A 24,707-nucleotide genomic window follows, 5' to 3' on the forward strand; every position below is an offset into this window, starting at 1 on the left:
AAGTTTAAGAATCATATGTGAAAATATGGTCAAGGTTTTTTTTCACTTATATAGAACCCAAACATCAAAATGATGAACATAACCAAGCTGGTGCAGATGATTTTCAGCACTTGATTGGGATATTTTGAGTATTCCAGCTATCCCCTGCATAGTATAACACTAATTGTTCTCAATGTCTCATTTTAACCACTATCAACTTCAACTGGTCTACCTGACTGTGGAGTGTTGTCCAGGAAGAAATCTTCAGCAAGAAATTTGGCAATCACTTTTGACGTGTTTGATCACCTTCTCCATACACTGCACAAAACTTTGTATTTCAATTGCAAATATATCTGAATGCAAATGTCACAATCTAACAACTATCTCAGTTTCTGCCATATAGTGAGACTTCCATAATTTTTTGTTAAATGAATGAATGAATTTGAGTCCCCATAGCACACATGATAATGTGTATTTTAGACACAGCAGGCTCATTCATATCTGCTACCAACTTAGTCTAAGAAGAATATGAGGCTATGATACAGGGTCCAGATGAGTTGACAATATGGGACAATTATCAGGTCAATATATATAATTCACATGTTCTTAATTTGGACTCTTGCTGTCTGAAGGAAAAGTCATGTTACAAGGGAGTCAGAAAACCCAATCAACAGAGATTATAATTCTATGCCTTATAACTTTGGACTTTTAAGATTAATCAATGTTCATTTTTCCTATAAATTGTGTATCACTCAATTACATTGATACATATTTTGTTTCAAATTGACTTTATTTTTATTAATCATCTTTCCAGATGGTTTTGCAACTTTTACTGTCAACTGCCTAAGTTTGACTTTTTTTTAGCCACCAATTTTTTTCCCACAATGTATATATGCAAACACACATAAAGTTGGATAGATTGAAATACAGATACTTGACCATAGGTAAGCAATCCTTGCTTCAGAAATATATGTAAAAGATCCAAATGCTTGACCCTATGTAAATAATCCTTGATTCAGAAATGGAAAAGAGGTTCAGTTACTATGGAGATAAGCAGTGGTATGGTCAATAGGAAAATCCAGTGAGACATTGAGAAGCAAGATTGGATGGTGCATCATCTTCTAGTCAGTTTAGTCCAATGAGCTCAGGACACAAATGGCCTTTATCCATCACCACCACTGATACTTAAAATTCAGCTAGTTAAAAAACAGATGCTCATATTTACAATACTATAGAGGGAACTCATTCTGAACCTTAACATACATTTTGTCAGTTCCTTGATTCATTTGCTGAAAACAATTTTTATACTTCCCATCTTATATATTTATTTTTTGCAATAATATTAGACAAGATCTCAAGTTTTTTCCCACATTTGATATTACACCCAATAAATAAAGAGCTACTTTCCACTATAATGTCACATTTTTAAAAAAATCTATTAGTTTTAAATAGCTTTATGTCTCAAAGGATTGTTTGTTCATAGTATATATATTCCTTAAAAAACTAAAACATAGAGCTATCCTATGACTCTGCAATCCCACTCGTGGGAATATATCCAGAGAAGAACATGGCCCAAAAAGATACAGGCACTCCAATGTTCATTGCAGCACTGTTTACAATAGCCAAGACATGGAAAAAACCTAAATGTCCATCAACAGAAGATACTTCTAATTAAGAAGGAAAAAGTAAAAATGACTTGTATTTAAATGGTATCAAATGTGTGGATGAAAAGTGAACTGATCAATTATTGAACAAAGTTTTTCCATATAGCCTGGTTATTGAAATGTTTCTAAAGTTAACATCACAATTACTGGACAATTTTTCCAGAAAAAATATTTTGATATGATATAAGCATAGCCTTAAGGAAAAAGAATGAAAAGATAGGAGAGTGCATTAAGAAAAGTTAAAGCCTAATGAAAATCATCAGAGGCAAAAAGAGAAAATTAAAGTGACTGAATAACCAAAAAATTACTTCAATTAATTCAGTTTAAGATAAGGTTAAACAGGAAATCATCATATAATTAACAGTTGCTGGATTTTCTGATTTCCAAATTGGGATATTCACAATATGTGTTGCTCACGTAAACAATAAAAATGATCAAACTACCTATGAATATAGATATGGCCATAGACCAAAGACTGAGATGTATTGTGTGTTTAAAATTGCAATTGAAAATGTATTTACTATAATATGTAAATTGATATTACTTTCAATGATTACAAATGTGTCTTTTTCAGTCACTGTTAAATGTTAAAATAGCTTTCAAATCATGTCTTAGTTTAGGTATTTCTAGCAGACAAACTTGCAAACCTAGGCTATTATTAGTCTTAAAACTAGTATGCATATATATCTATAGCTAATATCTAAAGTTACATTTGACCCTAGTAAGTCATCTAAAGTGGGAATTTGGTATATGCTTTTAGAATTTTTTTTTATTTAATTACTCTAAATCATTTCAATGTCTTTTATCTCCACATTGTTTGACATGAAATAACTTATAAAAGACAATATATCCTAAAAGGTAAAAAGCTAGAAATCCAATGCATTGAATTTAAACAGCAAATTTTTAAAATTAATTTGTTTATTTTTATTTGTTAATTTGTTTATTGGAAGCTAATTACTTTAATATTGTGGTGGTTTTTGCCACATATCAACATGAAACAGCTATGGGTGTACATATGTTCCCCCATACTGAACCCCCCTCCCACCTCCATCCCCAACCCATCCCTCTGGTTGTCCCAGAGTGCCAGCTTTGAGTGTGCTGCTTTATGTATTGAACTTGCACTGATCATGTATTTTACATATGGTAATATACATATTTCAATGCTATTCTTTCATATTGCCCCACCCTCACCTTCTCCCACATAGTCCAAAAGTCTATTCTTTACATCTGTGTCTCTTTTGCTGCCTTGCATAAAGAGTCATCATTACCGTCTTTCTAAATTCCATATAAATGTGTTAATATACTTAAACATATAAAGAAAGCTGAGCACTGAAGAATTGATGCTTTTGAACTGTGGTGTTGAAGAAGACTCTTGTGAATCCCTTGGACTGCAAGGAGATCCAACCAGTCCATCCTAAAGGAGATCAGTCCTGGGTATTCATTGGAAGGACTGATGTTGAAGCTGAAACTCCAATAATTTGGCCACCTGATGCGAAGAGCTGACTCATTTGAAAAGGCCCTGATGATGGGAAAGATTGAGGGCAGGAGGAGAAGGGGACGACAGAGAATGAGATGGTTGGATGGCATCATTGACTCGATGGACATGGATTTGGGTAGACTCTGGGAGTTGGTGATGGACAGAGAGGCCTGGCGTGCTGCGGTTCATGGGGTCACAAAGAGTCGGACACGACTGAGCAACTGAACTGAACTGATACTTAAACAGAAAATTTTGTGTATTATAGTAAGCTGAGTTTTCTACTTAGGAAAAAAGACTTTTTAAGAAGAGAACTGCTGCTGCATCACTTCAGTCGTGTCCAACTCTGTGTGACCCCATAGACGGAAGCCCACCAGGCTTCGCTGTCCCTGGGATTCTCCAGGCAAGAACACTGGAGTGGGTTGCCATTTCCTTCTCCAATGCATGAAAGTGAAAAGTGAAAGTGAAGTCGCTCAGTCGTGTCTGACTCTTCGCGACCCCATGGACTGCAGCCTACCAGGCTCTTCTGTCCATGGGATTTTCCAGGCAAGAGTACTGGAGTGGGGTGCCATTGCCCTACACTTGTTTTAACAGATTAAAACATAACAAAGCAAATCTATAATACCTTAGGATGGTGCATTCCCAGTGGATGAATAGTTCCCAACTAATAAATTGTTATATCTCATACGAGTTTCCTTCCTCTTGAATAGAGGAAATATGGGTTAATTTGTGTCCTAAAAGGTGTTCAATGAGCAAAGTTGTAACAGTTTTTCAACGGCCAATGTCTGAATTGTGGTTTCGATGTGAGAAAACATTGAAGCTACTCTTGAGCCCTTTCTCAATATAGTTAAGATCCCCACTTGAAAAGTTGCAATGTCTGTGTCAAGTTACACACCTCCAAAGGAGAGAGTTAAAGTTGAAGCTGAATAACATTCAGATCTAAATAATAATATTCTTTCTTTCCAAATTTCTAATCTCCTAAGCCACAACTCCTCAAATTTCAGTGAAAGCTTGGTTTAAGAGTATATATTTTGTTTCTTTTATTATTTTGATTGTGCTAGGTCTTCCTTGTGGTGCTCAGGCCTTCTCTCATTGCAGTACACAAGGCCTTCTCTCCAGCTGCAGCACTAGGGCTTCTCTTGTTGCGGAGCCTGGGCTTCTCTAGTTGTAGAGCATGAGCTCTAGAACACATGGGCTCAGTAGTTGTGACCCGCTGGCTTCCTAGTTGTGGTGTGTGGGCTTAGCTGCCCCAGGGCATGTGCAATCTTAGTTCCTCGACCAGGGATCAAAGCTACATCCCCTGCATTGGAAGGTGTATCCTTAACCACTAGAACACCAGGGAAGTCTCGAGCATCTATTTTCTTAACAAAAGTTGCCACATATCTTAAACACAACATGGTGAAGTAATTCCAAACAGTGATGGTAACAGAATGGAATTATAAAGCAATGATAAGATGTTATTCCTATGACATTATAGATTCCCTCTATTGAGAATATTTTTATCTATACTGAAAGCATATGGCAAAATAAACTTAACCAAAAGCACATAGAATATAAAAGAAAATGATATTGTTTACTTTCTCTTGATAGTGCTGATAAAAAAGATTTGCACTAAATATTAAATTAAATATGGTTAATGCTTGGTATAAAGTGTTCCAGTGAGGATGAATTTCTGTTTTATATTAAAATATCAATAGGGATGCTAAAACAGCAATAATATTCTCTGCTAGAAAAAGTATTAATAATAGAGTGTTGTAACACCTGAAAGCACAGTGAATACATCTCTCAGAAATATTGTTATATGCCATGTAAACAAGTTTTATGTATTGAATAGTATGTGCCAGGCAGATAATGACACTTATTTTAAAAGTTTCTATATCTGAGAAATGTCTTTAATCCTGAAATACACTGCCAAGAATACATCAAGAATTTGTGGGGTGCCATTCATATTTAAACAGATTTCTTGATAACAGCCACTTGAATAATGAGTGCAGAGTGAGAGATCAAGGATTCACAGTTAACACTCTTTAGTAAAAGCAGTATAATCTTGGGTTTTTTTGCACATTTTGTAAATAGGTCAAAGAGTACTTTATATATCGTCAGTTTCCAGAGTTTATTTCATGAACACCCAATGTTTTCTTGCTATTCAGTTTTTATGCACTTCCCTCACTACCATTGTCTTTAATTCACCCCAAGGATTCATTTGAACTCCACCTTTAGCTGGCTACCTCCTACTCTGATCATTTTCCGGCAGTCTTCCCCATTTGACAAAGCTTTTGTTTATCCAGCGGTGCTACAATATAATCACAGGAAGAATGGAAACGTTATTCAACTATTTTATGTTTATAGATTTCTAATGAGTACATTTAAGTCACTCAGTCGCGTCTGACTCTCTGCGACCCCATGGACTGTAGCCTACAGGGCTCCTCTGTCCATTGGATTTTCCAGGCAAGCGTACTGGAGTGGGTTGCCATTTCCTTCTCCAGGGGATCTTCCCGACACAGGGATCGGACCCAGTTCTCCCGCATTACAGGCAGACACTTTACCATTTAATACACTGTTACCTTGACTTGAGAGAGTGTCATGAAGCAAAACTATTTCAACACTTCATTCAATAACAACAAAATATCAGAAATTACACACATCATGGTTGTTATTTGGATCAGCATAAATAAATGGGCACATTAATATCCTTACTCAGTACCTAGATTTAAAATCTAGTATGCAATTACCATGGGCTTCCCTGGTGGCTCAGACGGTAAAGAATTCACTTGCAATGTATGAGACCTGTATTCGATCCCTGGATCAGGAAGATCCCCTGGAGAAGGAAATGGCTACCCACTCAAGTATTCTTGCCTGGAGGATTCCAGGGACAGAGGGTCCTGGCAGGCTATGGTCCATGGAGTCACAAAGAGTTGGACACAACTGAGCGACTAACACTTTCACTTTCTTTACCGTGCTATAATCATCATGGCATCTTTTAAATACTATTAAACTGTAAGACTGAGTAAACAATCTAACTGACCTCTATTAACGAGGGACTGAATAAACCTATTGAAAACATATGCTGCCTTTTTGAAGGATTTTATATCATTAAAAATCACACATGCGTGTATTTACTAAGCTTGATTAACCTCATTGACAAACATGTCATTGGTCATTGCTTGCCCTTTCTGTAGTTACTGGTCCTACTTTGGCATGCAAGCTATATTTTACGTCAATAAAATTAGGGCACTATTTTCATAACATTCATGAAAGGACCGATCAGTCCAAATTTTTCCTCAATGAAACTTAAGATTTTATATAGAGGCTTTGCCACAGAAACAAATAAAATTTGCTAAATCTAAATTAAAGACAGTAAGAATTGAATAAAGTAGTTCTCAAAGTTGTCTAATATTTGAAAAATCTAGGGAGCTTAAGAGACTACCCATGCTTATGTCCCACCCTAGAGATATTGATGTGCTTGCTTGGGAAGCAAACTGGGCATTGCCAGGTTTCAAAGGTTCCTAGGTGAGTGTAATATACATTCAGAGTTGAGAAGTGCTGCAAAAACTACCTCCTCACTTGAGAATCACTGTGCAGTGAGTCATGTTAGCTGACAATCCTAAGAAGGTTGGGAGAAGCAACTGGACTAATTGAGCATTTGCTACCTACTTGCTTCACAAAACCCAACAAAAGCTAAAAACTTTACCCACTAAGAATTTTGTTTACTAAGTTTATTACATTGGTTTCTGCTATGAAGTGTGATTCTTTTTTTCCTGCGACAGGTGACTTCTTTCCTCAGTTGTGTAATGGGATTTTCTGTTTTGCAATAGTCGCTGCAGTTTTTATGGCTAATCCAAAGCATAATGTTTTCAATCAATTTAACACCCAGACAACTTTACATAGGCATTACAGAGATAGTATCTTCTCATCGATCAAAATGATACATAACCTGTTCTGAGTTACATAGCAAAAAATTCCCAACAATCACCTTTATTACAGAATATGAAACAGATCCCAGAAACAATTCTTTTAATACTAGAGATTTACAGCATTGCATTCACAACTGCTTACTATGAAAAGAAACTAAAGTTCAGTATTTGAGATCTGCTCCCCTATACATCCTGTTTTAATGAGAATAAGGAGGAAAATCTGTCATGTTAGTAATGAGATTCACTGTTTGAAGCATTATGCACTTCAAAACTCAACTTTTAAATCAATGTTTAAAGTATATTTAGATAACAGTAGCTCTCATTCATGAATAATAAAACAAGCTGTTAAAGGATATCTGATAAATACTGTAGGCCAGGAGGAGTTAAATATAATGGGAAAGGGTATGTTATTTGAACAGAATAAAAATACAATGGTTTGTGTGTCTAATATAAGCTAAAAAGAGACCAAAATGTAGGTGCTCAAAAACATAAACAAGAAGCCATTTTATGTTAAAGAAAGGTTATTGAATTTATGGAAGCTCTTACCTCGCAATGAGTAAGCCTGATAAAAAACTTAAGTACACATGGGTGGATTTATTTTTATTCAAGAAGAATACTCTATAATAGATTATTATAGTAATTAAATAAGATTGTTAAACAAGCTAGTTAAATAAGATTGAATTTTTGGTTTACATATCTATTTTCCTTACTACACAAGGGGGGTCCTTGAGGTCAAAGAAACTATCTGAATCCTTAGATATTTTCATCACAAAGCACAGTCTGACACACAGAAGCCATTCTGTATATGCTTGTTAAATAAATGACAAATTTTCATTAAATATTTACTAGGTTTCAAGTAGTGTGATAGGCATAGACTAAGTAGGTTATAAGACATCTTGAATTATTAATTCTTTACACCTCAACATTAGACTGTAAAATTTATCAATTTAGTGTTTCTAAAGCATAAAAGTTAATCCTAGAAACTTCTTTTAAGCCATAAAGAAGTAATTCAAGTAAATGAGGTAGACTAGTTTCAAAGGAATCCTCAATAGATGGGCTAGGAAATTAACTAACATGTTCATATTTTTTGGTAAGATAACATCTGATGATTTTTTTTTAGTAGCCTATTTTTTTTCTTTTTTTTGATTTAAATTAGTTTATTTTATATTTTTTAACTTTACAATATTGTATTTGTTTTGCCATACATTGACATGAATCCACCATGGGTATACATGTTTTCCCCTTCCAGAATTCCCCTTCCACCTCCCTCCCCATCCCATCCCTCCGGGTAATCCCGGTGCACCAGCCCCGAGCACCGTATATCATGTGTTGAACCTGGACTGGTGATTCATTTCACATATGATAATTTACATGAGTCAGTGCCACTCTCCCATATCATTCCACCATCGCCCTATCCCATAGAGTCCATAATACTGTTCTATTTATCTGTGTCTCTTTTGATGTCTCACATACAGGGTTATCTTTACCGATTGACTAAATACCATATATATGTATTAGTATACTGTATTGGTGTTTTTCTTTCCTTCACTCTGTAAACTAGGCTACAGTTTCATCCACCTCATTAGAACTGATTTGAATGTATTATTTTTAATGGCTGAGTAATATTCCATTGTGTATATGTACGACAGCTTCCTTATCCATTCATATGCTGATGGGCATCTAGGCGGATTCCATGTCCTGGCTATTATAAACAGTGCTGTGATGAACACTGAGGTGCATGTGTCTCTTTCAATTCTGGTTTCCTCAATGTGTATGCCCAGCAGTGGGATTGCTGGGTCATATGGCAGTTCTATTCCCAGTTTTTTGAAGAATCTCCACACTGTTCTCCATAGTGGCTGTAGTATTTTGCATTCCCACTAACAGTGTAAGAGGGTTCCCTTTTCTCCACACCCTCTCCAGCATTTATTGCTTGTAGACTTTTGGATAGCAGCCATTCTGACGGGCGTGAAATGGTACCTCATTGTGGTTTTGATTTGCATTTCTCTGATAATGAGTGATGTTGAGCATCTTTACATGTGTTTGTTAGCCATCTGTATGTGTTCTTTAGAGAAGTGTTTGTTTAGTTCTTTGGCCCACTTTTTGATTGGGTCGTTTATTTTTCTGAAATCGAGCTGAGGAGTTGCTTGTATATTTTTGAGATTAATTGTTTGTCCATTGCTTTGTTTGCTATTATTTTCTCCCATTCCAAAGACTGTCTTTTCACCTTGCTTATAGTTTCCTTTGTTGTGCAAAAGCTTTTAAGTTTAATTAGGTCCCATTTGTTCATTTTTGTTTTTATTTCCAATACTCTTGGAGGTGGGTCATAGAGAATCCTGCTGTGGTTTATGTCGGAGAGTGTTTTGCCTATGTTTTCCTCTAGGAGTTTTACAGTTTCTGATCTTATGTTTAGATTTTTAATCCATTTTGAGTTTATTTTTGTGTATGGTGTTAGAAAGTGGTCTAGTTTCATTCCTTTACAAGTTGTTGACCAGTTTTCCCAGCACCACTTGTTAAAGAGATTGTCTTTTCTCCATTGTATATTCTTGCCTTCTTTGTCAAAGATAAAGTGTCCATAGGTACGTGGATTTATCTCTGGGCTTTCTATTTTGTTCCATTTGTCTATATTTCTATCATCGTGCCAGTACCATACTGACTTGATGACTGTGGCTTTGTAGTAGAGCCTGAAGTCAGGCAGGTTGATTCCTCCAGTTCCATTCTTCTTTCTCAAGATTACTTTTGCTATTTGAGGTTTTTTGTATTTCCATACAAATTGTGAAATTATTTGTTCTAGTTCTCTGAAGAATACCATTGGAAGCTTGATAGGAATTGCATTGAATCTATAGATTGCTTTGTGTAGAGACTCATTTTCACTATATTGATTCTTCTGATCCATGAACACGGTATATTTCTCCATCTATTTGTGTCCTCTTTGATGTCTTTCACCATTGTTTTATAGTTTTCTATATATAGGCCTTTTGATTCTTTAGGTAGATATATTTCTAAGTATTTTATTCTTTTCGTTGTGATGGTGAATGGAATTGTTTCCTTAATTTCTCTGTCTGTTCTCTTGTTGTTAGTGTATAGGAATGCAAGGGATTTCTGTGTGTTAATTTTATATCCTGCAACTTTACTATATTCGTTGATTAGCTCTAGTAATTTTCTGGTGGAGTCTTTAGGGTTTTCTATGTAGAGGATCATGTCATCTGCAAACAGTGAGAGTTTTACTTCTTTTCCAATCTGGATTCCTTTTATTTCTTTTTCCGCTCTGATTGCTGTGGCCAAACTTTCAAAACTATGTTGAATAGTAGTGGTGAGAGTGGGCACCCTTGTCTTGTTCCTGATTTTAGGAGAAATACTTTCAGTTTTTCACCATTTAGGATAATGTTTGCCTTGGGTTTTTCATACATAGCTTTTATTATGTTGAAGTATTTTCCTTCTATTCATGCTTTTTGGAGGATTTTTATCATAAATGGATGTTGAATTTTGTCAAAGGCTTTCTCTGCATCTATTGAAATAATCATATGGTTTTTATTTTTCAATTTGTTTATGTGGTGTATTACATTGGTTGATTTGTGGATATTGGAGAATCCTTGCATTCCTGGGATAAAGCCCACTTGGTCATGATGTATGATCTTTTTAATATGTTGTTGGATTCTGTTTGCTAGGATTTTGTTAAGGATTTTTCCATCTATGCTCATCAGTGATATTGGCCTGTAGTTTTCCTTTTTTTGTGGCATCTTTGCCAAGTTTTGTTATTAGGGTGATGGTGGCCTCATAGAATGAGTTTGGAAGTTGACCTTCCTCTGCAATTTTCTGGAAGAGTTTGAGTAGGATAGGTGATAGCTCATCTCTAAATTTTTGGTAGAATTCAGCTGTGAAGCCAACTGGTCCTGGGCTTTTGTTTGCTGGAAGATTTCTGATTACAGTTTCAATTTCCGTGCTTGTGATGGGTCTATTGAGATTTTCTGATTCTTCCTGGTTCAGTTTTGGGAAGTCGTACTTTTATAAGAATTTATCCATTTCTTCCAAGTTGTCCATTTTATTTGCATATAGTTGCTGATAATATTCTCTTATGACCCTTTCTATTTCTGTGTTTTCTGTTGTGATCTCTCCATTCTCATTTCTAATTGTGTTGATTTGATTGTTCTCCCTTTGTTTCTTGATGAAGGCTAATGGCTTTTCAATTTTATTTATCTTCTCAAAGAACCAGCTTTTGGCTTTGTCGATTTTTGCTATGGTCTCTTTTGTTTCTTTTGCATTTATTTCTGCCCTAATTTTTAAGATTTCTTTCCTTCCACTAACCCTGGTGTTCTTCATTCCTTCCTTTTCTAGTTGCTTTAGGTGTAGAGTTAGGTTATTTATTTGACTTTATTCTTGTTTCTTGAGGTGAACCTCTATTACTATGAATCTTCCCCTTAGCACTGCTTTTACCGTGTCCCATAGGTTTTGGGTTGTTGTGTTTTCATTTTTGTTCGTTCTATGCATATTTTCATTTCTTTTTTGATTTCTTCCATGATTTGTTGGTCATTCAGCAGTGTGTTGTTCAGCCTCCATGTTTTGGAGTTTTTAACTGCTTTTCTCCTGTAATTGAGATCTAATCTTACTGTATTGTGGTCAGAAAAGATGCTTGGAATGATTTCAATTTTTTTGGATTTACCAAGACTAGATTTATGGGCCAGGATGTGATCTATTCTGGAGAAGGTTTCGTGTGCGCTTGAGAAAAAGGTGAAATTCATTGTTTTCGTATGAAATGACCTATAGATATCAATTAGGTCTAACTGGTCTATTGTATCATTTAAAGTTTGTGTGTCCTTGTTAATTTTCTGTTTAGTTGATCTGTCCATAGGTGTGAGTGGGATATTAAAGTCTCCCACTATTATTGTGTTATTGTTAATTTCCCCTTTCATACTTGTTAGCATTTGCCTTACATATTGTGGTGCTCCTATATTGGGTGTATATATATTTATAATTGCTACATCTTCTTCTTGGATTGATCCTTTGATCATTATGTAGTGTCCATCTTTGTCTCTTTTCACTGTCTTTGTTTTAAAGTCTATTTCATCTTATATGAGTATTGCTACTCCTGCTTTCTTTTGGTCTCTATTTGCATGAAATATCTTTTTCCAGCCTTCACTTTCAGTCTGTATGTGTCCCTTGTTTCGAGGTGGGTCTCTTGTAGACAACATATATAGGGGCCTTGTTTTTGTATGCATTCAGCCAGTCTTTGTCTTTTGGTTGGGGCATTCAACCCATTTACATTTAAGGTAATTATTGATAAGTATGATCCCGTTGCCATTTACTTTATTGTTTTGGGTTTGAGATTATACACCCTTTCTCTGTTTCCTGTCTAGAGAAGATCCTTTAGCATTTCTTGGAGAGCTGGTTTGGTGGTGCTGAATTCTCTGAGCTTTTGCTTGTCTGTAAAGCTTTTGATTTCGCCTTCGTATTTGAATGAGATTCTTGCAGGATACAGTAATCTGGGCTGTAGATTATTTTCTTTCATCACTTTAAGTATGTCCTGCCAATTCCTTCTGGCCTGAAGAGTTTCTATTGAAAAATCAACTGTTATCCTTATGGGAATCCCCTTGTGTGTTATTTGTTGTTTTTCCCTTGCTGCTTTTAATATTTGTTCTTTGTGTTTTATCTTTGTTAATTTGATTATTATGTGTCTTGGGGTATTTCATCTTGGGTTTATCCTGTTTGGGACTCTCTGGGTTTCTTGGACTTGGGTGATTATTTCCTTCCCCACTTCAGGGAAGTTTTCAACTATTATCTCCTCGAGTATTTTCTCATGGTCTTTCTTTTTGTCTTCTTCTTCTGGGACTCCTATGATTCATATGTTGGTGCGTTTAACATTGTCCCAGAGGTCTCTGAGGTTGTCCTCATTTCTTTTAATTCTTTTTTCCTCTCTGTTTCATTTATTTCTATCATTCTATCTTATACCTCACTTATCCTTTCTTCTGCCTCCGTTATTCTACTGTTGGTTCCATTTAGAGTGTTTTTGATCTCATTTATTGCATTATTCATTATACAATGACTCTTTTTTATTTCTTCTAAGTCCTTGTTAAACCTTTCTTGCATCTTCCCGACCCTTGTCTCCAGGTTATTTATCTGTAACTCCAATTTGTTTTCCAGATTTTGGATCATTTTCACTACCATTATTCAGAATTCTTTATCAGGTAGCTTCCTTATCTCTTCCTCTTTTGTTTGATTTGGAGGCCATTTACCCTGTTCCTTTACCTTCTGCGTATTTCTCTGCCATTTCATCTTGTTTATATTGCTGTGTTTATGGTGGCCTTTCTGTTTTCTGGCAGTTTGTGTTTCCTCTTTATTGTGGAGGTTCCTCACGTGGGTGGGGTTAGACGGGTGCCTTGTCAAGTTTCCTGGTTGGGGAAGCTTGTGTCGATGTTCTGGTGGGTGGTGCTTGATTTCTTCTCTCTGGAGTGCAATGAAGTGTCCAGTAATGAGTTTTGAGATATCAATGGTTTTGGTGTGACTTTGAGCACCTGTTTGTGGAAGCTCAGGGTTATGTTCCTGTGTTGCTGGAGAATTTGTGTGGTATATCTTACTCTGGGACTTGTTGGCTCTTGGGTGGTGCTTGGTTTCAGTGTAGATATGGAGGCGTTTGATGAGCTCCTATCATTTAATGCTTCCTGGATTCAAGAGTTCTCTGGTGTTCTCAAGATTTGGACTTAAGTCTCCTGTCTCTGGTTTTCAGTCTTATTCTTAAAGTAGCCTCAAGACTTCTCCATCTATACAGCACTGATGATAGAACATCTAGGTTAATGATGAAAAGTTTCTCTGCAGCGAGGGACACCTGGAGAGGTTCACAGAGTTACATGGAGAAGAGAAGAGGGAGGGGGGAGAGAGAGGTGGCCAGGAGGAGAAGAGAGGAATCGAAAGGGGAGAGAGCAAGCTAGCCAGTAATCACTTCCCTATGTGCTCTCCACCGTCTGGATCTCTCAGAGATGTTCACGGAGTTACACAGGGAAGAGAAGAAGGAGGAAGGAGACAGAGGTGACCAGGAGGAGAAAAGGGAGAATCAAAAGGGGAGAGACAGATCCAGCCAGTAATCAGTTCTGTAACTGTTCTCCACAGCCTGGAACACACAAAGAGATTCACAGAGTTGGGTAGAGCAGAAAAGGTGGAGTGGGGAGATGGAGGCAACCTGGTGAAGAAAAAGGAGAGTTACAAGGGGGAGAGAGTGATCAAGCCAGTGATCTCATTCCCAAGTAAAAATGAGGGCTGAAGATTGTATCTTGAAGATACAAAGTTGATAACAAATACTAAAATGCAAAGATTAAAAATCTAAAGTAGAGGTTAGGTTCTCAAAAATCCCATATTAAAAAAAGGGAAAGAAAAAAAAAGGAAAAAAGAAAAAAAACACCAAAGTCACAAAAATTATAAAATATATATCTATGAAGTTTACTTTAAAAATAATGTCTTAAAGAAAAAGTAAATAAATAAAAAATATATAAAAATAGGGTCTTCTTTATTTTTTGCAAGGTAATAGTAGGTTATAAAAATGAAAATTGACGGAGTAATAGGGGACTTAAAAATAAAATAAGAAAATAAATTAAAATTTTAAAAATAATAAAAAAGAGTTTTTAAAATTTAAAAAATGATACTAGTAATAATATATCTAGGACTTTCTCTGGAGCTGTTATGGACAGTGTGGGGTCAGTTCATTCTCAGATAGTTCCTTGGTCCAGCTTGTATTTCTCAAGGTCTTTAGGCCCCTTCCTATGTAGTCAGTGCTAATTACAGGGTTTTAATCTGTTGCATCTGTCACTTCCAAAGCGATTCCTTCTGTTTGTTTTACCTTCTTCTGTTTGCTGGTCTCTTCAGTGTCTAATTTCCGCCCTGACACAAGGGGGGCAGTGATGGTCAGTTTTTTTTTTTTTTTTTTGTCTCACTTGTTCAGTCGTGCTGTGGGGAGGAAGGAACACTGCAAACAAATCTCAGTGGAGTGTGCTCACAATGTTTCAGCCACACTGGGTTTGCCCCGCTCACGGTGTGTATGCTTTCCCAGTCTACACTGCTCAGGCTCTAGGTTGCACTGCTGGGAACTGTCTGAAGTGGCCCCTGGGGTTGCCTGTACTTCCCAGGTCTAAGCCACTCAGGTTCTGGTTCCCAGGTACTTCACAAAGACGCAGACTTGGTTGAGCCTGATTTTTGTGCCCTTCCCATGTCCGAGCAGCTCCGGTGACCAGGTTTTTGGCTAGTGTGTTTGGGGGCTGTGTCTTTTTCCCTTCCCCCATCCCAGACGCTCAGTTTTCTGGGTGTACAACAGGCGCAGTTTCCCAGGTGTGCCGTGCTCTCCCCTGGGGAGCTGATTTTTGGCTGCGACCCTCTTGGTGGGTGTCAACCCTCCAGAGTCCCAAGAAGTCCTGGTTAGCAGTGAGGTCTGTTTTCAGTTTGGTATAGGACGCTTCTCTGGGGCCACAATTCTGCACTTCCAGCTCTGGTTGCCCTCCCCTGCCTGTCTCCTGTGGGGGATGGGCCAGTCCGTGGCAGGTTTACTCTGCTAAGTCCTTTGTTCTGTGAGCGGGCCTGGCGGTGTCTTAGGTTAAGGCTTTTTGCGGGAAAGCTATCCCACGGTCTAGGTTGCTGTCTCAATCTAGTTCCCTCAGATTGCCCACGGGACATTCAGGCTCAGTCCTAACCCAAAGCAGTGCAACCCGCCCATCCCTGCCCAGCCCCCGCTTGCTAGTTGGGGATGTGCGTCTGCGCTGCACGCCTGCTGGGTATTGCTGTTAGGTACATAAACCACGGATTTTCATTACTTAATTATTTTTCCTCCTGGTGATTTTACCCTTTGCGATTCCAAGACTCGTCACAGACCCACCGGAGAGAGTGTTTCCTGGTGTTTGGAAACTTCTCTCTTTTTTAAGACTCCCTTCCCAGGACAGATGTCTGTCCCTACCTCTTTTGCCTCTCTTTTTATCTTTTATATTTTGTCCTACCTCCTTTCCAAGACTATGAGCTGCCTTTCTGTGGGTCTGATGTCTTCTGCCAGCATTCACAAGTTGTTTTGTGGAATTTGCTCGGTGTCTAAATGTTCTTTTGGTGAATTTGTGGGAGAGAAAGTCACCTCCACGTCCTATTCCTCAGCCATCTTCAACATCTGATGATTAATTCTCAGAGGCTTCCTTGTGAGTTCCCTATGAGTTAAGTGGGATACTCGCCCACCTTCAAAATTAAATGCATGATGAGGGGAAAATATGCGAGAAATAAAAGAATACAAGGAAGTATGTCAAAGATAATGTATCTAAACTAATGATCACAATATACAAGACTCTAAAATTTCTGTTTTTATTTATAAATGCCTCAATGTCTGATTTAGCAACACTTGCTAACTATTTCTATTGAAGAAATGTGTGTTCAGAAGAAAACTCCTGAATCTTCCAATATAAATGTTGCTTGGTAAAAAAGAGCTGACTGGCACTATTACTCCACTTATACTGCACTCTTAATGGGACTTACCTATAGCTCAGATGGTAAAGAATCTGCCTGAAATTCAGGAGACTCAGGTTTGGTCCCTGGGTCAGGAAGATCCCATGGAGAAGGAATTGACAACCCACTCCAGTATTCTTGCCTGGAGAATCCCATGGACAGAGGAGCCTGGTGGGCTACAGTCTATGGGGTCCCAAAGAGTTGGACGTAACTAAGAGACTAACACACACATAACTGCACTCTTAAATCCAGATATTTTGTCATAGAAAAAGATAAAATATTTGAATTGGAACTGTCATGCATTGCCAAACTTCATCTACCTTTATGGGTCCAGTTTACTTATAACATTTGTCATTAGTGTGTGCTTGTTCTAATCCTCAAATCATACTGCTTAAGGGACATAACATATACAATAAATATTTAAAATAAGATAATAAAGGAGGTTTTGATGGTTGAAAGACTCAATGAAAATTCTACATATCTTGTTACTATAAAGCTCACAGAATTACAGATATTATAAAACTATGAAAAATTAGCATCACTGCAAAAGAACAAGGTATAACGTATGTGAACTTGACTCATATATGCAGTAGAAACTGAAAAAGAATCTGTCCTCTATTGGTGGCAAAAAAGCAATAGATCATGGAGTAACTAAGCCTCAGCTCAGTCATGGAGAAAAACATATAATTGAATGAAATAAACATGATTTATCTAGTAGTCCAAAAAAAGATGGTCAGCAGATATCTCTATAGCAATGATATTGTCAAAGTTTATTAGAAAACATTATCCAATAAATTGCCTAAGAAAGCTTCCTCTCCTAGCTACTTTCAGAAATCAATATATACGAATTAAGAAAGTGATATGCCTAAAGTGCAGGCAATATTGTAAATCAACTATACTTCAATTAAAACAATAAAAAAATAGGAAAGTAAACTTAAAAAAAAAATCACCAAAACTTTAAATGGATGAATTATATCCCCAATAAAGCTGTAAACCAAAAGAAGATGAAAGCAAAATAAATATTGTTATAAACTAAAACAAGGGGAATTTTCCATTTCAAAGGTGTCATTAATTTAGCAGTGAGAACATCTATGTCACTGCTTCTGATATGAAAATCTAAGTTTAGAATAGAATTGTAATTGTTTCAATTGTTTGGTTGAGATCAGAGGCATAAATCCTAATCTGAACAGTATAGAGTATCAGTTTCAATGTACCAGTGTTTGAGTTATTCATAGACAGTTCCAGACAAGCTATCTAAATTATGCACTGACTCAGATGGCACTGACTGAACAGAAGCAAGGACTTTCAACAGTCACTAGGAAAAAAAGGAATGGAAAATTGCCCAATCTGTGAAAATGGAAAGAGTACATACAGGATAGGCTGAATTTGCAACTACACCTAACAGTATTGTAAAGCTAAAGACCTGGGAATAGTGTATTTAATACACATAAGAGTGCTATTCAAATACACCTTGAAATTGCTTTCTTCTTTTCTACTTCTTTGAATAAAATATGTTTCAAAACCTTTTAAAACCTTGACTTATTTTACTTAAGATGTCACTGTCTATTTTTTCCCATACATTCAGAATAGGGCATACAGTTGAAATGAATATGTATGATTTTATTTTAGACCGTCCTCAGTACTATGCCACAGACAGAGTGAAAACATTTGTTTCTCAGAGATATAACGGGTGAATTTTGATGCTGCAAGGTGAGACAATGGGTAGGCAAAAGACTTAAAACATTTTCAATAGAGGCTTAGAGTTTTTCACTAAGGGATGAGGAAAAGGACACAATACAGGCACCCCCATCCACTTTTTTGGCATAAGAGGAAAGAAAAATAACATTGTTAAAGAAACAGACCAAATTGGGACCAGTCAGTTGGGACCTTACAGAAAAATACTTGAAAAAAATATTCAGTGCATCAGAGTTTTAAAAAGAAGACTTCTCTCAGCATTGATTTTCCTAGGATATTTCTACACACACCAAAGAACCGGTTACAACTGCCTGAATTAGGGCTAAGGAGTAGCTCATTGCTTGTGATATGCATTTCCTTATATTTTACATGAAGTCAGAGGACCCTAAAAAGAAGATTTATAGATCCCTATATAATCAAGCATTTGCTACTACATTTGTTGAATACTCCACATTTTATTTTGGAAAAGTAGAAGTCAGTTTCCTTTGGATTAAGTCAGTTCTGTTAAGCTCATCAAAATTTGGAAATTTAAAATAAGACAAATACAGCAAATATTTATAAAAAGTAAACATGATAGGATAGTGTGCTAGTGATAGTTTCAGGGCAGGCCATCCCAAGATATATTGCTTTGGTATATTAATTATTTTTAATTAAAGAAATAAGAAAGAGCAAGTGCAAGGACACTCTGACCTTCCTTTGTCCCTCTAATAATAGGAAATGAATATCCAATAGGAAAGATATCTTTCCAGTTCAAGGAGAAAGATAGAGATTCTCATCACCAGAGTCAGAGAAGTCAGGGCTGAAAGGTTGCACAGAAAAACCTCGCTATTTTACTTCTTTACTAAGTTTACTACCCCAAACCCAAATATTGTCAATTCTTCACAAATTTATTGTTTCTTTATCTGAAAGGTATAAAAGCTGCCTGCTTCGATTACTTCTTTGAGCATTATGAGCTCCCATACATATGAAATTAAATTTACTTTTCTCCTGTTAATCTATCTTATATCAATTTAATTATTAGACCAGCCAAAGAATTTAATAGGGAAAAGTTTTCATTTTCTACACTAGGAATTGAAAGGATACAGAAGAAATATGTACTTTATTAACATGAACTCACAATCCAGTTGTGAACACTATGTTTATGTGTAGAAATGGATGGACAGATCACAGATGACTTTATGGAAGAAAGGTTTCCAGAAATACTGAGAGAGGGACAGTTTTTTAAATGTCAAATGTAACAGAAATTCTGGAAATAGTAAGCAGAAAATCTTGGGCAAATGATGAAAGGGTTATATTTCAACTGGAAGAAAAGATTTTAGATTATAGCAGGAAATGTGTGGTGGGAAAATGTAGTTAATAGAGATGATTCCCTCAATTTAGTAGTGAATTGCAGCAATGGCTAAAGAGTATATTGTCTACTTGGAGGGGTGGCTATTTCATACTTATTTTCCTTGACAAATGACATTTATGTATATTTAAAGGAAAAATGGAAGTGGCGTGTAGAAAGAGACTAAAGAGCTAGATACTTCAACAATTAAAAGGGAAAAAATGAGATACTAGAAAGAAAATCAGAGATATATTGGGGTTACAAAGATGGTTTCCGTCTTAGGACAGTAGGACCTAAAGTGATTCAGGGTTGGAAGTTGTAAAAGAAATTTGAAGATGGTTGAAAAGGTTTGGGAAAGTCATTCAAGGCCCAGGACATAAAGCTAATGAAAAGGAGCATAGAAAGACTTCTCAACAATACCTAGAGCCACAGGGGAAGTTTAATACTGTGAATGGGTAGTAAGTACAATTTTGTGATATTTTTCTCCTTTTGCCAAAGAGTATTCAGTGACCTATGGAGAATACAATCTGTGATGGGACTACAGTTGGAAATTGACACCATAAACAGAGTGAGAATCCAAGAATGAAAAGTCAAGAATGGCAATGATGAGATAGGGAAAGAAATATAAACAGGGAGAAATCTCATAAATTGGGATATAAACAATTAGAAGATCTAAGAAGGAAAAGTTCAAGCTAACCAGTTAGGATAATATAATACAGATAATCAAGTTATGGTAATAAAACGAGAAACACTTCAAAATCATGGAGTCCTTGTAATCACTGTATATAAGGGCTATAGGATCAACAAACCCAGCAATAAAAATAAATAAAATAAAAAATAGATCAACAAAAAGAAACGTGTAAGACAAAATAGATATTTATTTATGGTGACAACTACATTAACAGTTTTAACATTGAATATCAGGTGCAAGCAGAAGTCTTGAATAAGCACAGAAGGAGAATCCAAAGATCAAACCAGAGATGTCCTTCAAATTATCTGTCACTTTTTTGCTACTAAATTTTCAGTCACTACCCACTGAGTTAAATAATCTATTCTAAAGCAAAATAATAAGCTGTTAAGACACTACCAAAGGACTCAGAGTATACCTGCAGTACAATGTCCCTGGAAGATCCTATCTATGGAACATATGTAGGAAAAAGGTAAACAGGTTTGCTTGTAGGTGGTAATGCTAAATTAGAGCACTTAGTGTGATTTAACTTTCTCATAGCATTATTAACATTCAATTGAATGGTTGATAAGGAAAACTGTTTAGTATAGAAGAAATAGCATTCACAATTGCTTTAGATTTAGCTTCATGCATTGGTTAGCTTATCATGCTGCAAAACATATGTATAAAAATAGTCTTTCATTAAAGCCAAGGCCTGTGGATGCATCTCTTCATAAACATACCCTTAGAACTAGTTTCATTTAAGAGATAACCTTTAAAAAATATCTCAATATGCTGTGTTGTAGTCAAACTTCTAAATTATGCAGTTAGGATAATTTATGATGAAGAAACTTCCCTATATTCCTGGATTCTTGAATAGGATAAGGGAAGAAGTGCCTTGGAGACACCAGTAAAATGGATAATATATATATATATATATATTCCTTCACATTGTCATTGCCTCCCTCTTCTTCATGTAGCCTTGGAGAAAATGTTTACACAAACACCAGAGGTCTGGAAGAGGAGAGGCCAATGACAGACAATGGCTTTTATTTGCTTTTTGACTATAGCTACTCTTTCTGATACCTGCTAGCCTAGTCTGAAAGAAACCACTTTTTAAATTCACCTCAGGCAAATATAGAGAAATAAGAAATATACTTCTTTGAGGATCTCAGTTCTGTTTCTGCCATCTTCAGTTTAGCACTTTTGTGAACATACTCTTTAACAAGCATGGCCATTTGTGCAAACCCTGAGGGCAATTTGGACTCAGGCTTAGCTAAAGGGGGAGGGATCTTGAAAAAAAAAAAGTCTAAGTGGAAATTTTTAGGTTAGTATTAAGGGAACCAGTTTGTGTTTGAGCAAGAAACGTTAGTTTGTTTTAATATTAACCAGGTTCAAGCAATTGTACTTCTCTCAAGTTGAAAATAAGCATTGCTAACAGTAATGTATTCAATCACAGGTGGCTATGTGTTGAAATGTGGTTTCCCCTTAAGTAACTCTTAGCCCTCCCGTACTAAAGAATGATGGCACTATGGAGTATGGCATTTGCTTTGTTTTTCTCTTTGAATGTCACTAGCTTCTCTATGAAATGTAATCTTTTAAAAGGGAGGTAGAAAAACATGTCTATCTCTGTACTTTAAACCTCTGATTTGGAATCTAAAACTAGTCTGTTTGGTGAAGCCTCTGAAGTCATTTAAATGTAACTAGCTGGGGCAGTCATTGAGCAACTCGAGGTCCTTTGATGTTTGAGTCTCTAGATCCTTTGATGTTTGAGACTCTAGGACAAAGTATTCATTTAGATACTTCATTCTTGGCTAATATGGGGCCCCCTTTTTTTTTTTTTTACAAATGCAGGAAACTTATATTTTTCACTTTGAATTAAACTGAAAATAAAAGTCATATTTTATAATCTAAATTTAAAAGCCTACGTAGGTGAAGTTCAAGAGTTCAATAGATTAGTTGAACTTTTTATGGAAACATTTGCAATAAATCCAAAGTTAATGAATATTCTGACACCATATATTTAAGGTTTATAGCTTCTTGAATTTAATATCCAAAATCAAATGTATATATAAATGTAATGAACCAAAAATAAAGGGCATCAGAGGACAGACCTAATCTCCACAGTATATGTTAACCATATTACATCAAGCCAGGTATGGAGTGAAAGGGCTTGATAAGGAGTCTGTAGCATCATCAGAGTTGACAGAGGTAAATATTTTTTTAAATATTATTCTTCCAGAAGCATCTTAAAACATTAAACATATTCAGGGTGATTACTAAAACATACATACATAAAAAACAATTTTGATATGAAAGAAGTATTTGTTTTATGATTTCAAGTTTTTCTCTTTTTTAAAAGGTATTCTGGACAAATTGTCTGGATTCAAACCATATCTCTTCTACATGTGAGCTCTATACTTTGGCAAGTCACTTAAGCTCTCTGTACCATGATTTCCTCATCTGTTAAAGAGTTTATAGGATTCTTGTTAGGACTAAATTTTTAGTAGGTATAGAGATACAGATGTGGGTATAGAAGTATAGATATATACATATATGCACTTATATGTATGCACACATACACACACACACAGTGCTTGGAACAGAGTAAGCACAATATTAGTGAGTTAATTTTACTGTGTTTACTTTGGTATAGAAAGGTGCTGGGAAAAATGACCAAGGGCTCACAGCTGTCCCTTTCTTATCCCGTGCTTTGAGGCAGGAGAGAAGTAGGCAGGGCACAACCATTAAAATAATGACACAGTTGTTGAGAAAAACAGGATGCCACAAAAACTGGTTAGAACCTACTAGGTCCAAGATGGTGGAAGATTTCACTTCCAACGGACCTCGAGCCTCATTATATGCTCATTGTAATGCGTTAGCATATGCTAAATGACATACACTGGTGCCATGATAGTTTGGAGGCCAACAGTGAAAGACCCAAAAGTTGGCGATGTCCCAATTCTTGGAAGTCTCTGCACCTTCCCTGAAATAATTGGAATAATCCACTTGCTAGCCTATGAAATTACCTAGCCCATAAAAACTAGCAACCTGTATCCCCCAGGGCCCTCTCACATTCTGAGATGGAACAAATTCTGCCTATGGAGTGTATGTCTGCCTGAATAAATTGGCTTCTATTCTACTTGGACTCTCTCTTAGATCCTTGACTGTGCAAAACCAAGACCTTCCCTTGGGGGCCCAACCCAGGGACTTGCCTGAAACCTGGGATATGACCATTCTCTTGCTACCTCCTTCTCTTACAAGACTTTGTCTTGACCAAACTTTAGTCAGGCATCTCTCTTTCTTCCAGGTTCCAGAGCTCTGCTTGCTCCCAAGCAATGAGCAAGCACTAAAACTGTGGAACAAGTCCCCTTTATAAGGGTCTCCTGGGAATCAGCTAACCACAGCAAGACACTTTTCCTGGTGGATCCCACCGGTCACTTATCAAGCTTGTCCAGTTTCTTCTTTAAAAAGTCTGTTTATTTCTGCTTACGTTTTTTAACTTAAAAAAAATAAACTTTTTTGTTGTTGTTGAATTTTAAGAACTTGCAGATTTCTGAGATCAGACCCTTCTCTCTATTCTGAATAAAATCGCTCCCTAAGCCTAGATTTGCTTTGATTTGACAAAAAAAAAAAAAAATCCTTCACTAAAACCACCATTTCCATTGCTCCTTATATCGAGATTATATTAATGTTTTAATATTCACAATTGAAATGTTCTAAGTTAAAATTTCATGAGCCAAGTATTTTCTGAATTCGCCCCAGACATTGTATACAAAGGCCTAATTTTTAAAAAAATAAAAAATACTTTTCTATCTATAGAATAACTACACTAGGTAAAATTTGCCATTATTTCTGCTCTTCAAAATTCCAACTTATGACTGAACAAACAGGCCCACTTCTAAATTTATCAAATGATTGAGAATGTTGGAACACCTAAAATTTGTGGAGCTTCTCTCTTTCACTTTATATAGCTAGTAACATTTCATTACCCTTCCTTCCCTCCCTTTTAATTGTAGAACTCTTCTATGACCTTTTGCCTTCTGGGAGTTAATTCTCAAAAAGTCATCATTCCAAGGTCACAGTGACAAGATAGTTCAGAAAGGCATTTGGAAATTCAGAAAGTGAAAATTTTCTAATGCTGATATTTTAGTTTATCTTTCAAATACTAATGAAAATACATCTTGACGTTCTACTCAGGTACCATTTTCTGGTAATTCTCACACTTGATAAAGCCATCCAGGGCTAACAGAGTACCTCTAGCATAGTCTAGACCATCCTTTGGTAAGTTCTTTTTCAAAAACAAAATCTAGTCTCCCAAATTATAGGAGGATAATTAATCTTACAAAAAAAAATCACATTTAACCTAGCATATGGTTACAGCAATATTTTGTTTCCTAATATGAACAGCATTTAAGGCTTACTGATTTTAATTTCCAAAATATCTTCCATCAGAAGCTTAAGGGAAACCCATTTCTTTCAACCTCAAAACATGGTGAAGAAACCAAGGCATAAATTCTAGGAAATAAAT

General features: G+C 36.2%; 1 protein-coding gene across 7 annotated transcripts in view; it reads right to left on the minus strand.

The window, feature by feature from the left end:
• PCDH11X (protocadherin 11 X-linked) overlaps positions 1-24,707 on the minus strand; it is an 868,063-nt gene that overhangs the window by 423,796 nt on the left and 419,560 nt on the right. The window contains exon 6 of one of the 7 annotated variants that reach the window (XM_081567471.1): positions 14,923-16,223. The exons of the other annotated variants lie outside the window; for them this stretch is intronic. Within the exon in view, the coding sequence (XP_081423597.1) occupies positions 16,203-16,223 (21 nt within the window). The 3' untranslated portion in view covers positions 14,923-16,202. Of the gene's footprint in view, positions 1-14,922; positions 16,224-24,707 lie in introns of those variants that run through there. 7 annotated transcript variants of the gene reach the window in all.

Source organism: Giraffa tippelskirchi, chromosome X, assembly GCF_054371585.1.
Source record: "Giraffa tippelskirchi isolate mGirTip1 chromosome X, T2T-mGirTip1v1.2.pri, whole genome shotgun sequence".
NCBI lineage: Eukaryota > Metazoa > Chordata > Mammalia > Artiodactyla > Giraffidae > Giraffa > Giraffa tippelskirchi.